Source organism: Dermochelys coriacea, chromosome 2 (genome assembly GCF_009764565.3).
Source record: "Dermochelys coriacea isolate rDerCor1 chromosome 2, rDerCor1.pri.v4, whole genome shotgun sequence".
Lineage (NCBI taxonomy): Eukaryota > Metazoa > Chordata > Testudines > Dermochelyidae > Dermochelys > Dermochelys coriacea.
Window position 1 is genome coordinate 237,701,185 of NC_050069.1, and position 18,364 is coordinate 237,719,548.

Genomic DNA, 18,364 nt, shown 5'->3' on the forward strand with positions numbered 1-18,364 from the left:
GAATGAGTTACCCAGATATGTAAGTAGATCAGAAAATGTCTAAGACGACACAATTAGGTTTATCCCTTTATTTCTTTATGGCTTGTGGATTCCTCTGTGCTAACGCCGGTGCTTTTGTTTTGCTTGTAACATTTAAACTGGACCTCAAGAAAACTATTCTTGCTGCTTAATCCTTGTAATCGCTCTTTTAAAATCTAGCAATAACTGAGTTCCCAGATGTATTTTCCTTCCTTTTTTTTTTTTTAAATACAATTTACCTTTTTTAAAAACAGAATTGGATTTTTGTGTCTTAAGAGGTTTGTGCACATTATTTAATTAGCTGGTGGCAACAGCTAATTTCCTTCCCCCCCCACATAGCTCTTCCCCGGAGGGGTGTGTGAAAGGGCTTGAGGGTATCCCACAGGAAGGAATTCCCAAGTGAGCCTTCCTGGTCTCTCAAAGCAGTTCTGCACTTGTGTGGTGGCAGCATCTACCAATCCAAGATCAGAGAAAAGCTGTAACCTTGGGAGTTTAATACAAGCCTGGAGTGGCAAGTATTAATTTTTAGAGTCCTTGCGAGCCCCCACCTTCTGCACTCGAAGTGCCAGAGTGGGGAATCAGCCTCGACAGGGGTGGCAACTACTTGTGCTTGAACAAGGTCTGAGATACACGGGCTGGTCTTTGAAACAACTCCCCTCTCTTGTCAGAAGTGTCAGGATGGAAATCCCTAGATCAAAATATTCAAACTGGAGGAAAATTCCTCCTCTTCTAGAAGGGGAGCACTGGTTCTCTCTGAAGATGTTGGCAAGTCAAGCGGTACTGCGGAAAGGTCCCATCTCAGTGACTGTGCTTTTCTTGGTACTGATAAGCTCCTGGTACCGACCAATAAGAGAAACTCCAGCCTCTCTGAAACAAATAGATCCCTTGAGAATCTGAACCCCTATGATACCGGGTTGGTTTGAAGAGTGGGACATCCTTCCATTATTGGTACTGAGGGTATATGCTGTTCTGGCAAGCCCACTCTTGGTTGAAATCGGTGGTACTGATGAAGATGCCTTGGGGACTGCGGAGAGTGGATAAGAGGCATGGTGTCTTCCCGGTACTGACGCATCTTAATGGCCAACTTAAATGTAGACTTTACCAAAGCAGTTGCGGGTACTGTTCTCTGAGACGTGGAATGCTTCGATGAAGCATGCTTTTCTTCTGCTGAGCCTGGCGCCCGAGGCACAGGATTGATTCCGAGTGCATCTGGAGCCTCAGCCATACCCAAGGTGGGACATAAGGTCTCCGCAGCAGTCTTGCTTTGCAGGAACTGAGGTCTTTTTGAAGTGGACTCTTTCTGTGGAGAATGACTTTGGTTTTCGTGGGTCTTGTCTGGGGATCTACCTCAGGTAAACGCAGGTGAACATGTCAAAGTTGACGGGGCACTTTGTTAATTAAGTGAGTGACATCGAGAGGGGTCTCCTGACCTGGATCTGAGGCCAGTTAGAGGGAATGCTCCATCCTTAAGAATCTCAATTTTATCTCTCAGTGTTTTTTTGCCCTGCCCTTAAAAGTTGAGCAGATGGAGCACTTATGTGGGATATGAGACACCCCAAAGCAACAGAATGGAATCCAGTCACTGAATGGAATGGCCTCCCAGTAAGAGGTAAACTGCTTGAAGCCTGGAAAGTCTGACATACCCCCCGGCAAAGCAATTTAATATGGGAAGTTTCCCCTCCCCAAAGGGGAAAGGGTCCAAGAGAAAGTCCCCTAAATAAAAAGTAAATAAAGTAACTAAAGAAAAAACAATAAACTAAAGAAGGGTAACCAGGCTCAGAAACTTCAAAAGTAAGACACACTAATGCTCTGTGTTAGGCCCAGGAGGTTGAGAAGAAACTGGGCTGGTTCACCCAGGCAGCCCTATATAGCCTTTAATCGGGGCCCAAGGAAGCGTAGGTCACATACACGGACCAAATGGGCACTCCTACCAAAAATCTGATTAAAGGTGCAAGGGTGTGAGCTCACCTGAAGTGGACACTGCTCGAAGAAGAAATATGAAGTGTGCAGATGTAGCAGGATCTTGTCTGTAAAGGCTGTAGAACGTAAACTTTGAAGATACCATATATGCTTTATGAAGAACCACTTTTAGCTATCTCTATACTAACAGAAGTGTTTTTTTTCTATTAATATTTCTGCTGTTTAAACATATACACTTAAAAAGCAATAAAACATGTTAGGAGATGGCATTCTCTTAGCAATCCTATTCAATCCAATTTCATCTAATGGGGCTGAAGTTGCTCAGAAGACATACCTGATGTATGCAGTTTTCACTATGTACCCTTAATTAGTCACTTATTCATTCCAGACTTGCCTCGGTGAGCTCAGAGGCCAATAAAATATTCCTAAAATGTAATATATTAATTAATACCTGAGGAACACGGAGCTCTTTTAGCTGGTCTTGAGTAATCTCACTGAGCTGCCGAAATGCCATTGTAAAATCAGCCTTTGTATCTTCCATGAGCTAATGAAATTAAATACATTTCATCAGTGTTTTAAAAATATTAGACATCAGTTCAAATATCCCCAAAAGAATGGCCAATAATAAACTCACTTTTAGGAGAAAAGCAATCAAATAGTTATCATCCTCACTCTACCCAAGGAGACCCAATTTTGCTTTGAATAGTTCTGTAAAACTGAAAGTAGTAACAGAAATTATGAAGGCAAAGACATTGTTCCGAAAACATATTCTATAGTATATGCTTCTTTAAAATCTGAGTTATGGAAGTACATACCGGCTATAATAATGCTCAGAGTATCCATCCAGAATCTGGAAAGCACTATAAAAGTAAGGAAATATCAAATCCTATTGACCAACAGTAATACCAAAGACACAATTCAGCTTCACATTCAAGTGTGAAACCTTCCTCTGGCTTGTACCTATTTATGAAAAACTTCCCTCTTACCCCATTTTGATATTTTTTTCTATTTGTTTTAAAAACAGTCTTGTTTGGCCCATAACATATCCAGAAAATACTTTCTGTTTAGAAATCAACCTTCCTAAAAAGAGAGCCCCCTTTTCTCCTACACATATGGCCATTATAGCATAGCTCTCTAGTTCTTTTAAGTGTGAAGATATTTTTAAGGATAACTTACAGCTGCTTTTGTCTGCGATCCAATACAGGTTTTAGAGCTTGTAACAGCTTGTTCAGATTAAACATCCCAACATTTGCTTGGTTTCCTATTTTATACCTCCTTTCATCATCAGATGTGTTTGGAACAAAATCTGTTTGAAACAAAGCATTAAATTTCAACAGATTAATTAAAATAAACAACCAAAGTTTAATATTTTAACGAGGCTAATTTTTCATATTTACACAGCAAACTAACAGAAGTCCTGCAAGCACTAAATATTAACTCAGAGTACTCCAAACACAAGAATATTTATTTACACTGGATTAGCCCGGGATCTAACATTTGCCAGAATAAGGAATACATTCTTAGAGCACAAATTCCCGGATGGTCCCAAGTGTTGTTTTCCTACTTCAGGACACAGAATAAATTCGGATATTTAAACATCCAATTCTTTTTTACACTCAGAATAATGTATTTCAGTATTCTTTAATATAAATAATGCTACTATTAAATATCATATGGTTTGATGCCTAGGATTCCAAACAACAAAATATTTTTATGATGTAATCTCAGTAAATGAGATGCATATATTTTTAAGTAGCGTAGTGACCCTAATTATCTGAACATAAAGATTATTTCCAATTATATATAATCATATATTTGCTTCTGAAATATTTAGGGCTAAAATGTTCCAATATAAGAAAGTCCACTTTAAGGAGTGGCGAACAGGCAAACGCATACCCTTCATGAAAGGCATAATGCATCCAGGAGCAAAGGGTAAACGTAGCCACAGCATCAACCTCAGAAAGGATGCAGCATGCACTTCTTGTCCAGAATAGGGCCAGCTCTGCTGGTCAGTGTCTATGGGGGGGAAAAAAGCTGTCGTCCTGGATCCTCCTTTGCACTCTCTGAGGAAGCTACTGAGAAGCAATACTAATGGGGATCAGCCCTGGCACTCAGAAGAAACAAGGACTGTGACTATGAACAGCATCTCAGAGTTGGTGTCAAATAGGAATTCTGCTTTGTTTGATTCATTGTTATTAGAGGTAGGCCCAAAACACTACTTCAAATGCAACCCCACTCTTCTCCCCAGACCACCTACACAATTGTGAATTTTGGGAGCTGAGCTACATGTTCAAATCTGAATCCCCAGATCTACATTCACTCCTCTGGTTTGGCTTCAGGGAAAGAACTCAAACTAGAAGAGCCTCTTTTAAGGTTCCAGCTGAGATATGCCTAAAGTGTACAAGATCAGATTTCAGGAGATTTTCATCATTTGAGCCTGCAATCTTATGAAAATAGACAGTGAGATTTCAACACCATTAAGCCTGACCCCCAGCCATCATTTGACTTCCAAACCCCAGCCTAAATGAAATGTACATCTGAAGACCATCTTCTGGATCTATGTATATTTATTACATATGGAGAGAGTAATGTAATTCATGCTTTCAATTAAAGATTACAGTAGAGTGTCATAACTAGGCAGATTTGACTTTTACCCTCTGTGTTAACAGTTGTGACGGTAAAGTCAAAATGATAAAAGATGACATATAGAAATTCACATATAGATTTTGCTTTTGGCTACTTTTAGCTGTATTCAATTTTTACAGAGTTTTCTGGATTTCTGCTGTAGCATCTGGGAATCTGATGAATGTCAGTATGAGATTCTTCATGGAAATGGATTTAGTAGTAATATACATTATCTGTAAGTTTTTTAGTGTACAGTTTAAAATAGAACTTGTGTAATACACAGTAAAACTGCTCTCTCATCTAAAATGCAACTAGATGCACAAATGCACTTATTTTCTGACCAACGTACATGCAACAGTACACATATGCAAGATCCATGTGCTAATAATGTTAAGAACGTTCTGAGCAAACAAAAATTATATAAACACAATGAGAAGGAATTTCATGTCCAACAAAAAAGGTATATTCAAATACATGTGCTATACTCACTTGGATCATAGGACTCCATAAAACCAAATGGACCATAATCTATTGTTATGGATAACAAACTGAAGTTGTCTGTATTGCACACACCTAGAATTAATCAACAACAAAAATACAACTATTAAAACAATAAAGTTGTTTACTCTACACACTGCTGATTTATCAAAAGCAGAACAGTTGCTGAAAAGCCTAGATTACAGTGGATTTAAATTACAATAACTAAAGTTGGGCCCAGCAGATGAGAGTCTGGATTTTAAGTTCAGTCCCTTGTTCCCAACTTTGCAGGCATTTTATATATCAAAACTGAAAACATCCAATGTCTCCGTGATATCTCATCTTGTTTCTATGCCTAGATGGCACTGTCTCCTTTTACTTTCAGTGGCAACATTGAGGAACTATGACTACCTCTTGCACATTTGATCTATTATTTTCCTTTTCTTGTGAGTTGTGTGTGCGGTATATTAGCAATATAATGCTGATTCTACTTATGCAGTATAATTCTGAAACAAAGTTTCATAGCATATTGATAGTACACTGGTTTTCCAAATAAACAAATTCATATCTCAGTGAATTCAGGTACTGATATTGCCGTACTACTGCACTATCTGACTATATAAGATAGGATCTAAGGAAGGTATCCCAAACTCATGCCAATTATATGACACCACATGTGGCCTCTGCATATATTACAAGACACTATTACATGCACTAGTGGTATGTCAGTGCAACTGCCTTTCAAAAACAACCACTGTATTGTATCATCTAAAAAGTTCACTTTAAAAAAAATCCAGTAGACTGACCTAAATAAGTAATATTGATATAACTGTGTTCTTTGCCACTAACCAGCAACCCTTCTTAAGGAATTTTTTGAGAAGCCCATGTACTATGCCAGTCTTTTACCTCTTCCTAATCTGTCTGCACTTTGAAAATCAGAGTATCTCTTGAATCTGTCAGAGAAAACTTGCAGAAGTGCTAATCAACAACAGGGGTATTATTGTAGGCAAAAATGCCAAAAAGTTTGAAATAAAGGACAAAAAGAGGAGAATTAAACATGACAAAGCAAAAGCCATTATTGAGTATATGTAAGGATCTTCATTTTTGGTTTTTACTAATCTCTACCAAAAAATTGCCAGGTTTTACAAAAGGTTTTTTTTTTTTTTGGTTTTTACCGATTTTCACCTGAATTTTGAACCCTTCAAGCACATGAAAATACTAATTATCTTAAGAATCCAATACACTGTATTAAATAGATGTTTTTATGTTAATAATAAATCTAAGCGTAAGTGTGGGGCTGTCTGTTAAAGTAAGGCAATGTACTGGAAGATACACACGTGCATATACTTACGTACTGTTAATATACAATTCGTGAAATAAACCACAGCATTTATCTATTTTAACTTTCAATACTCTTACTTTTTCTACTTGTTGCTATTTTCTGTCCTCCTGTCTCCCCAATATTAACCCTGATAATTACCCAAAAAACTGTGAAATTATTTTTTGTACCGTTTTTAACTCTTTTTTTTTTTTTTTTAATAAGCATGGATACATTCTAGGGAAATTTAAACAAAACAAATACCAAAACCAAAAAGCTTTGAGTTTATTACGGGTAAAGGGACTTTTAACTGACCTAATATTTTACAATTACCACACCATTAATTTAACTGAGCTATCACCACTTACCATGAGCAAAGCCCACTGACATCCACAATGCAATCAGATTTGCAGTCTCCAATACCACTTTAGAGAAAAAGTCCTGAAATCAAAAACATTTTTCACTTCAAACCCTTTAATTAATAAATACAGATAAACACTATGTTATCAAATGTATAATTTATTTAAAAGTAACAGTTGGCACGTTATACTTGGTTTCTTTTTAATATTTGGGCACACACTCTCAGTGAGTTGGCTGCATGATAATCTTATCCAAGAACACCCAAAGGTGTGTGACAATACACATATTCAGCTGCAATAGCAATAATACTAAAAAGAAAAAGTGTTGTAATGATCAAGTATATTGCTTTTATTTAGGGTAAAGCATGATCCTGCACTCCATCACTAGTCTATGGTTAGGATATGAAGGGCATAAGGAGAACAAACATTAATGGAGAATGTGATATTACCATAATAAATATGTTTGTGTAAAGTAACAGGGCAGGAAAAGACAATCTTCATACTTGAAGCTGAAGGGAAAACTATGAGAATATTGAAGAAGAATATTTGCAAACATCTGTTTGAATAAAAATTGCAAGCACACTTCAATGATATTTGTATTATTTTAAATTTTATTTTTTATGTTGTTAATACAAATGATGTTTTGTTGACAATATGCATGCAAAGTGAAAGTCTCTCCTATACTCACCAAATACCTATTTGAATCGTTCATGTTTACTGATGGAAAATGTTCTTGTATGACAAAGTCTAGCAGTGTCCTGAAAAAAAGAATCAAGAGTTCTTTAACCAAAACCAGTATTTTTAGGACTAATGTGCCAAACAGATGACTAATCATTCTTATTCTCCACATTAAAGGGCTGATCAAATCCCAATGAAGTCAATAAAGAAACACTCATTAACTGCAATGGATTAGACCCGAATAGAATCTGTTAGCAATAAAACTTAATATTTCACACACAGAACAGGATTAGAAGCAGTCACATTATGTTAAAACAACTCCAAATATTAAATTCGCTGATTAGAGCACAGTATTTGTTTACATGCCTCTATAACAACATTTTCTGACAAACTGGTTTGGTTATAAGAAAAAATCACTATCAGGCAAAGTTCTGAGCCAAGATTCTCCGCACAGAACATTTTAATGACTGAATCTAAACCCTTATAAAAAACAGCTATTTACCACAGTATAATACGTTCTTTGAGAACTGCCTATATGGGTCCTGACAGCAAGTGACATGCGGGTCCTAGGTGCGGGTCCTAGGTGCCTTAGCTTGGAACGTTCTCAGAAACTATTGACTGGGGCCGCACACATATAAACTAAAATCCTATGTAGCAAAGCCTCAACCATAATTCAATTTCTTCTGCAAATCAAAAATCTGCTGTAAGATTTCAAAATAAAGGGGACAGAGGGCAGGCAGCATGGATCCAGGCAGGCAATCATCTTGAAGAACCGCTTATTATGTTAAGTAATTGTTATTTCTTCTTTGAGCACTACCTGCGTGACTTCCTACTGTAAGCAATTAGGCAAGCAGTCTATAGATTCAAAGGAGGAAGTTCCAAGGAATCTTACTTGAATAAAAATCACAGAACAGCTCTCTCAAACTGAGCAACAAAACTGCTTAAGGGACAATATATTTTAATGATCAGAAAACTTTAGTATTGTTAAAAGCCTATAATAGTTCTGCAATAGTTTGTTACCCACATACATTATTCCCTTTTTAATCCTGCATGCTTCTGAAAAATACATATTGCAGAACATACTTCTGTTGTTATATTTCATATTTATATAACAGTAGCACACACAGGCCCCTATGAAAACTTTTACAAACTGAAGCCCCTATCCTACCAAAATGTATACAATTGCTTAGTTAATGGGACTACTCGTGTGTAAATTTAAGCCTGTGCGAATGTTTTTGCAAGGTCAAGGCCAAACAACTAAATGCAGCCCTTACCATGAATATCTGGCATTTGAATCTTTATTAAATAGTATTTCTTTCCTTATAAGTAAATAGGTGAATCAGGTGAATCAGTCCAATAAGTGATCTTCTCAAACTACTACTGTACATACATGTTTGAATAGGTTTTATTTATATTAGAATTAATATAATTTACTATGAAGATTTCATTCTAACCTTTGCAAGTCCAGTTCCCCAGAATGAGCTAAAATTTCCAAGGAACCTATACGAAACCATGATTTGGCAACACGTAGGACTATTGCACCTTAAACATAAACATATACGTTAAATTTAAATAGCTTGCTGATGCACATACACACACATGCTCGCACATATACACAAACATACACACACACACACATATATATATAAAACAACTAAAAACCAAATACGAGTGTGTGTACATCATTAAATTCCCATACAAATATTTTAACACTGTTTAATTTGCTTGAAAATGACTGACACATATAAACCCATTTAAGAAGGAACAGGAGCTTATATGATATGGAAAATTGTGCATTTAATTCCAAGAAGAAAAAGGGAAAAACGAGTAAGAAACAATGAAGAGGAAAATGAAAGACGCAAAAGAAATGAAACAGAGCGAGTGAAGGGCCTAACTTTCAAAAGTGATTAGTGGTTTTGGGTACCTATTTACTTTTGAAAATTTAAGCCTAGACACACACAAATTAAAGGTTCAAGAAAAGCCATCCAGTTAGAAATAGCATCACTGGTCACACAAGCTAATTCAAACAGAGGAATGTAACAGGACTGTTATGGAGGGCCCTAATCAACTAACTTAAAGCAGAGAAATAAGACAAACATACTAAAAGAATAAAGGGGGAAAAGAGAAAAGTCTTCTTTAGGCATTGCTATGTTCCAGATTTTTCCATTAATATATTGCAAGTTGCATACCTCTTCGAAACTTTTTCCAGGGGAAGATACCGAAACGACCCTCTTGCTTCTCCTTCCATTCCTGCCCTGCCCTGCCCCCTCACCCTTTTCCTCCAAAACATCCACTTTTATTTGGCATAAAAATCATAAGCAATTTCAGCTTCTCCCTTTAACATCTTTTCTGCCCTCTCCCTACCTCAGTTAGAGAACAAGTATTTTGTAGCAATAATTAAGTTAAGACTAAAGTTACCATATTTCAGGTTCCCAAAAAGAGGAAACTTCTGGAGGGGAGCTCCATCAAAATTCACCCTTTACCTCTTTTGTTGTGGCTGTTGTGATCAAATTTTGAAAGAGAAGAGACACACACGTCAGGTATGTCACATCTATAGCAGCCTTGACCACATACATTTTAAATTAAGAAACATTTGGGGAATGATTTCCTCAGGAGGAAGTATAGTATCTAAATAAGGACGCTCTGGAAATGAGATGATTTGGTGCATATTTTCATTCAAAAATATAGTGCACTTTCCAACTACACAATGTCAAAAATCACTGGAGAATATTTTAAATGCACTGATTACCTCTTTCTTTCTTAACACTTCCATTGTAAAACTGGTCTCTCCACACATCATCATTACTTACAACTAAGCTGTAAGAAAAGAGAAAAAGCCGTGAAAGTTGTCTCAGCAAAAATATTTTATACCCAAATGCAAGTCACATTTTACAATTCTATCTCATTTTAAAGAAGAAAGAAAAGATGAATAATTGGTGTGCTGGTATGATTGAGTCTTTACAAAGGATATAGGCAGGTGACAAGATGAGGCTACAGCTTATTAGCAAACTGTGTTTGTTTCACCTTTACCTTATCCTCCAACCCCACAACCCATCCTTTGTCTGTTTCTTTCATCTGTGCCATCTTGTCATATTCTTAAATTGTCAGCTCTGAGGCAAGGACTGTCTTTTTTAATTTGTGCTGTACAGCACCTAGCATGATTGGGACTTTGATTATTGACTGATACTGTTGTAAAATAAACAACAATCATAGGCGATGAGTTATATGGGTCCGTGGTCCCAGTGCCCGGCTCCAGCAATGTTTGAGACCAGGTCTCTCCCTCAGCCCCAGCTTCCACCCCGGACTCTCCCCTCCGCACATCCCCTGTGCGATTTACAATGGACCAGGGCCCCCATCCACCCACCACTGTCAGTGCAGCGGAGCTGAGGGCTTCCTGCCTGCTTGCTCCACATGGCTGATGGCCCCTCCCTGCAGCCCCTGGGCAGGGTGGGTCTGTGTCTACACGCACTGCTCCTGCCCCAAGCGCCCTGCGGCCAATAGAAAGCTGCGGGGGCAGTACCTAGGAATAGCAGCGCGCGGAGGCCCCCTGGCCAGAAGCCCCAGGTAAGCACTGTACCCCCCCACCCCCCCTCAGAGCCTGTACCCCCACCCCCGAGCCTGCACCCAAACTCTGTTCCAGAGCCTGCAACCCTCAACCCCTACTCCTGCACCCCCCCCGACCCCAGCCTGGAGCCTGCACCCCTCACCCCCTCCTGCACCCCCACCCCCCAGCCCAGAGCCTGCACCCACACTCCAGCCCAGAGCCTACACCTCCTGCACCTCCACCCCTTGCCCCAACCCAGAGCCTACACTCAAACTCCCTCCCAGAACGTGCACCCCCACCCCCAGCCCAGAGCCTGCCCTTTGCTCCTCTCCACCCTCTACCCAGAGGTCCTCGCCTGCGCCTGCTCCTCTCTGCCTCCTTCCCCAAGGCCAGGCCCATCCGCTCGCTTCTCTCTGCTTGCCCCCTTCCCAGAACGGGGGGGCCATGGCCCCATCACTTTTTCCTGCCTTAGGTGAGAGATGGAGGGAAGGAGTGACAAGACTGAGCAGCAAACAGGGGAGGCCTTGGGGGAAGAGGCAGAGTGGGTGTCAGAAGAGGCGGAGCGAGGGAGGGGCCTCAGGGAAAGAGGAGAGTGGGGACGAGCGGAGCACAGCCCCGTCCCTTTCTATGGAGCTTCACTTTCGGCACTTCAAAGATAGCAGTGGGCAGGCACACCTACGGAGGGGTGACTCGCATCACATCCGTGGCATTTCCCCTCTGCATGGCCAGCCTTTTTTGCGGAGGCTTAGCCTCCTCTGGCCTCTTATACGCGCTGCCCTACATTCTGAATATCCAGGCTGTATATAGGTAAGGTGAATTTCACCCTGAATCCTTATTAAAAATAAAGATCACCTTACAGATGGGTTCACCCCACTAACTTCATGTGTTGTTTTCCCAATTAGAAGCCCCACTCTGTGACTGCAGTGGTGCCAGATGAAGATATTTTCTTCATCTGGTACTACTGAAGATGTAGGCTGAAACTTCCAGTTGGGAACACAGCACATGAAGTTAATGGCATGAACCCACCTGCAGGATGCTCTTCTTGGCTGAGTTATATGGCCCTTTCCCACATTTTTGCCAAGACTCAGCAAGAACTTTGTAAATGAATTAAAATTGTTGAGACACAACAGTTCCCCATTGGGAAGACTATGGGTATCAACTGGGTTTCTTCAATGAAAACTTTATAAAACAGGTCTGGTGGAAAGAGTCAACAGAACAGCCTTATACAGTGACACTTTACCAACTTGCCAAGTATAGTGGGCTAAGGAATATTTTGTACACGGCAGAATTAGCACACAGTTAAGGAATAATGTTTGATGTTATCTCTGAAGTGAACAATTTGTCAAGATAACAGTACAGGACATAACCTTGCCATAAGCTCTCACACTGATGTCCACACAGATTTGTGGTTTTGCATCAATTACTGACACTTTGGGACCTTTTGTTGAAATGAGTGAACAGATCTTCCAACATGTCATTTACAAACATTGCACTCCAGCAGAGCAAATGTGTTAAAACTAACAGGAGTACTTGTGGCACCTTAGAGACCAAAAATTTATTTGAGCATAAGCTTTCGTGAGCTATAGCTCATTTCATGGGATGCATGCAGTAGAATATACAGTGGGGAGATTTTATGTACACAGAGAACATGAAACAATGGGTGTTACCATACACACTGTAATGAGAGTGATCAGGTAAGGTGAGCTATTACCAGCAGGAGAGGAAAAAAACCTTTTGTAATGATGATCAAGGTGGGCCATTTAGTAACACTCAGTAACAGATTTAAAGGTGGCAATTTTGCAACAGAAAAGCTTCAAAAACAGACTCCAAGGAAAAACTGCTGAGCTTGAATTAATATGCAAACTAGATACCATTAACCTGGGCTTGAACAGAGACTGGGTCATTACACATATTGAATCTATTTCTCCATGTTAAGTATCCTCACACCTTCTTGTCAACTGTCTAAATGGGCCATCTTGATTATCACTACAGAAGTTTTTCTCTCCTGCTGATAATAGCTCATCTTAATTAATTAGCCTCTTACTCCACTTTTTCATGTTCTCTCTCTCTATATACATCTTCTTACTATATGTTCCATTCTATGCATCGGATGAAGTGGGCTGTAGCCCACGGAAGCTTATGCTCAAATAAATTTGTTAGTCTCTAAGGTGTCACAAGTACTCCTGTTCTTTTTGTGGATACAGACTAATAGGGCTGTACTCTGAAACCTGTGTTAAAACTAATGCTAGAGAGATTTGCAGACACTCTGCAATCATAGAAACCACAAGAGTTTGCAGAGTGTCTGAGTGTCATAGTGCAGCTGAGTACAATGCATTTGCTGCAGAATGTTTACTTTCTGTGGACTGAAACACGAGCCCCCAGACATGACCAACTCACGTGGAACACAAAATAAACGTCACAATTTTAACCAGACATCTTGAAAGTTTTTGATGTACAGAATTCTAAGAAAGAAAATATATAAATGTGCTATTAAAGTTTCTGAGTAGCAGCCGTGTTAGTCTGTATTCGCAAAAAGAAAAGGAGTACTTGTGGCACCTTAGAGACTAACAAATTTATTAGAGCATAAGCTTTTGTGAACTACAGCTCACGAAAGCTTATGCTCTAATAAATTTGTTAGTCTCTAAGGTGCCACAAGTACTCCTTTTCTTTTTATTAAAGTTTCTATATCTCAAGCAGATTTGATTTTTAATGTTGGTTGTTTTTTTTGTTTTGTTTTTTTTTTAATATGACCACTTGTGGGGGTTTTTTTATCCTGGAGGACACTAATGACAAGTGTACTTGGTGGTTGCTTTTATCTCAGATTTTGTGCAGTGAATTATATTCAACGTAAGTTTTAAAAAATCCTGTAATAATTAAGAAAAGTATCAGATCACCTGAAAGGGGCACCATCAACCTAACATGCATATTTCTAGCTTAAAACAGTTTTTCTATCTATGTTAAAAGAAACACCCTAAGGTTATTGCAATTGAAAGATATGAAAGACAAAACAGTTTTCTCTATTTTTGCGATTTGTTTACTTTGTGTATATGAGAATACTTGCAGATTGTCATTTTCACGCGTAGTGATTTAGGCTCTGATCCTGCAAAGACTTACACAGGTGCTTATCTTATGCATGAGTAGTCCCACTGACTACTCATATACATAAAGTATGAGCATATTACTTATAGGATCAGGATCTGAGTCAGTTAGTTCATGCTGCTCTTTGTGCAGGTCTTCCATATAGCAACAGGTGAGAGTTTAAAAAAAACAATTTAAAATAGAAATTGTGATTGTAATACCAGACAATAGAAGGGGAAGTTAGTGGCAGGTGTTGTTTCTTAAATTAATTTTAACTCATTTTTGGGAGCAAAGTAGATTTCAAGTTGACAGTGTCCCTTTAAAATACAATCATCTCTCACCCTTATTCGCAGCTGTTCACCCCAAAACAGAGAAAAGTTATAGCAAATAGTACTATCAACAAAAATGTATTTGCAAATCACTTCAGAGGCAAAAGTGAATTAATTCATAATGAAAATTCTCAAACCTAGCATCTCAAAAAATGGAGGGGTATATTTTGGCACTAGCTGTAACTCTGCATTTAGAAAAAAATCTCTCTCTAAGAGATTAGCTACTCCACTTCACTGATTCATAGCTCAAGCCAAAAAAGCCCAATCCCAAAACTCAACTTCATAGTTTAGAATCATAGAATCATAGAATATCAGGGTTGGAAGGGACCCCAGAAGGTCATCTAGTCCAACCCCCTGCTCAAAGCAGGACCAAGTCCCAGTTAAATCATCCCAGCCAGGGCTTTGTCGAGCCTGATCTTAAAAACCTCTAAGGAAGGAGATTCTACCATGTTATGTTTCCATAAACATGAATGTTGCAAAAGAGAAAAGATGGGTAATACCTAGCTGCTCTGCTTGTAGGAATTCCAAGGGAGTGCATGGCCTCACTGCACAAAAATTCTCGCACAGAGGAACGAAGCACAGCTCTTCCATCACCATTTCTACAGAGAACAAATGGATTGGGAATATTTTGTCTTCTGTTTTCAAATATGTAGAGAAAACATCAAACTTCTGTCTGTGTGAATTAACTGTACTGTACCTTGAATATGGAGTCTTTCCTGAACCTTTCAACTGTAATTCCCATCTTTCACCATACCTACATAAACAACACTAGTATTTATGATACATACTGGTACATCCACATGTCAACCAAATATTACATAAAATTCTATGTGATCATTTTAAAATAAAGCATGCTGTACCTGTTTGTGTACACACCAATCAAGTGGGCTCTTCCATCACCCAGCTGACCTGCCCAGCTACCAAACTAACAAGAACAGAAATTTTAAAAATTAAGTCATTTTCTTCTTGCTATCATTTACATGTTAGGACATCATTAACAAACATCTTAACATGACCTATATGATACAAATAATGCTATAGTTGCTCAGGTAATCATTAAGGGATTGATCCCACAAACATGTTTCAACATAATCCTGCACATGCTTACTGTTTGCTTACTGTTGAAGATTTACTGAAGTTAATGGGTTTACTCACAGAAGGAAACTGTAACCAAGCTTTACGATTCCCTCCCTTTTCTGCCCGGTGCCCCTTACACAAGACAGAATGTAAAATTACAATTTAGCCCTCAATGAGCACTGAGTTTTTTTTACAGATTCTCAAGACATAATTCAAATGGTAAATGCCAGCACATAAATGCATATTATCATGTGGAAGAACAGGTATTATTGTTACCTGATGACCTCCATACCTATGGGCCAGAGGAATAGACCCTAAAACCACTTTCCCACCACTGACAAGCTGGAGAAAATCATCTGTTTTTTTTGATAGATACATCAAGGTCCAAAATGCCTTCCAGAACATCCTGAAAAAAAAGAAATTATTTAAACTTTAACGAAGTTCCGACGGCAGGGAGATTTTGTTCACGCTATTCTTTGAGTTAATAAGAGACACCACTAAAATGAAGGTGCAGAATATACATAGTACATTTGTGTTCAAAATTTTCTATTAATTTTAAATATACATATTAATAAAACAGGAACACTATATCCTAAGAAATAAATAAATCTAACCTTTGAAACTGCTACAAGAAGAACTCTGGATATAAAAGGAGTAGGGTAGGCTACAGAAAAAATGCAGTCTCGTACTTTACGAATTGAGTTTTCTGGAATAGTATCAACAGGCAGCGTATCTGTAAAAAATCCAATGAACCTTTTAAAAAAATGTTATGAATTAACCACATTATTATAGATATATTATTTTCCCTAAAGTCAAAATAAAAATAGAAAACACAGGAGACAAAAATGTATCCATATTTTAGAAGCAAAGGCTGGATCCTCATCTGTCTACAGTGTAAAGCAGATTTAAGTAGTTTATGCTACTTATGCCCTCCAAAACAAATCTGGGGTCAACTAATGGTCAGTTCCCCCCCCCCCCCATCTCCCATGCAGTTTAGAACAGCCTCAGGGCTGCTACAAATTGCACACAGTCGTAATGACCACTAAGGGTATGTCTACACAGCAAAGAAAAACCCGTTGCTGACCCTTGCCAGCTGACTTGGGCTTGTGGGGCTCTGGCTGCACGGCTTCTGCATTGCTGTGTACACTCCTGGGAGTGGGCCACAGCCCAACCTCTGGGACCTTTCCACCCTGCAGGGTCCTAGATCTTAGGCTCAAGCATGAGCCTGCAAAGCTATACAGCAATAAACAGCCCCATACCCTGAGCCCCTCGAGCTTGAGTGGGCTGGTATGGGCCAGCCAAGGGTTTTTCTTTCCTGTGTAGACATTCCTAAAAGGCGATTTCAACTGCCAGGAATTCCCCAAGAGCAGCCACACCCTCTTTCCCCCACAATCAAAGTCCCCTATGCAACGAAGCAACACAATTGCAGCCATAAGCGTAGGTGACATACAGCCAGAATACTGATCTGGAGATTTCCCCTGTGCAAGAGTGATCCCCAGGTAGCCAATTAGCCAACTTTAAGACTGCTTTGTATAGTGCAAAGCAGCCTTAGCAGGGCCCACAGTCTGTGGCTCTTGCTGCAGCATAGCCTGTCCACTCCAAATTCAAATATTCCCTTAGGGCTACTTCCCATCCTGGCTAGAGACAGGAGTGCAAAAATGTTTTATGACAGCAAACTAGTATTAAAAATAATCTTACATTTTCCATGGATTTTTGCTACAGTAATTTAACTAACCTTTGCTAAATGTACCTGTGTTAAATTTCCTAATAGACATTTTCACAAAAAATATACAGTGACTGTTAATAAAATATTTATAACTCTTGAAATTTGTTGCTAGAAGTGGTATTCAAATACCCCACTGAAAAATCTGTTTTGGGTTGTGCAAGAATGCACTTTTGTTGTGTGTTTTTATAACCACATACAATTTTAGTATCTGAGTAGGTTACCCCTGCAGTTCAATGTTACAATATATTATTGCTTGCAATCCTGTAGACACAACCAATTTTGCATTAATACACAACTGAGACAGCCCTGGCCCTTCACTGGATAAGTGGTACTGTTTAACACAGCTATAAATCTCTAATACAAGGATAAAAGGACTAAATAGTTTGCTGTGGCCAATGTTGGTTGTAATTTTAAAAGTAGTACATGAGCTTGATGCTCTCTCTCCCTAACCACCAAATCCAGTTCTTTCCAAATAAAGCTGCTGGCAAATTTAATAAGCATTTGAACAAAGAGCACAGTCCAGCAAACAAAAATAGTTGTGCAATATAAAATGTACCTATGAGGCTTTCTGAAGAAAGGCTCCACATACTAAGACTATTTGTTTTTCTTTTTCTTTCACAATAACCTTGGTCAAGGTTTGATTTATTGCTGATAGGAATTCCCCTGAAACTCCCCGCTGCACCTATGGAATCCAGGAGGTAGCATCCTGCCTGACAGATCAGCACCACCCAGGTGAGCAAGCGGGCGACTCCCTGGCACCCGGACATGCTGACACTGGATCTTTGCTTTAAAGATTGCCAGTCAGTACAGACCCAGGAGTCAAAACAGTAGAATGGGACCAAGGCTCTTCTTCTGCAGGAATCAGAGTAGCAGCCGTGTTAGTCTGTATTCGCAAAAAGAAAAGGAGGACTTGTGGCACCTTAGAGACTAACACATTTATTTGAGCATAAGCTTTCGTGAGCTACAGCTCACTTCAGAAATGCATCCGATGAAGAGAGCTGTAGCCCACGGAAGCTTATGCTCAAATAAATTTGTTAATCTCTAAGGCGCCACAAGTCCTCCTTTCCTTCTGCAGGAAAGATCCTTCAGGCAGGGAAAAAGCTCATTAAGGTCACACTAGATGATCACAAGGGTCCCTGCTAATATATTAATTTATAAACGAGAGATCTTTTCTTCCCTCAGTTTCTCTCCCTCCTCATCTGCTCTACAGTGGCA

General features: G+C 39.1%; 1 protein-coding gene across 1 annotated transcript in view; it reads right to left on the reverse strand.

The window, feature by feature from the left end:
* The window catches only part of LOC119850410 (protein adenylyltransferase SelO-like), a 38,888-nt gene extending 20,773 nt beyond the window's left edge, over nucleotides 1-18,115 (reverse strand). The window contains 16 exon segments of the mRNA XM_038388328.2: nucleotides 2,390-2,482; nucleotides 2,573-2,654; nucleotides 2,754-2,798; nucleotides 3,115-3,244; nucleotides 5,053-5,136; nucleotides 6,727-6,799; nucleotides 7,406-7,475; nucleotides 8,850-8,937; nucleotides 10,145-10,212; nucleotides 14,847-14,945; nucleotides 15,044-15,100; nucleotides 15,207-15,271; nucleotides 15,700-15,789; nucleotides 15,791-15,829; nucleotides 16,038-16,156; nucleotides 17,706-18,115. Of these exon segments, the coding sequence (XP_038244256.1) occupies nucleotides 2,390-2,482; nucleotides 2,573-2,654; nucleotides 2,754-2,798; nucleotides 3,115-3,244; nucleotides 5,053-5,136; nucleotides 6,727-6,799; nucleotides 7,406-7,475; nucleotides 8,850-8,937; nucleotides 10,145-10,212; nucleotides 14,847-14,945; nucleotides 15,044-15,100; nucleotides 15,207-15,271; nucleotides 15,700-15,789; nucleotides 15,791-15,829; nucleotides 16,038-16,156; nucleotides 17,706-17,916 (1,413 nt within the window). The 5' untranslated portion in view covers nucleotides 17,917-18,115.
* Nucleotides 18,116-18,364: the final 249 nt, after the last annotated feature.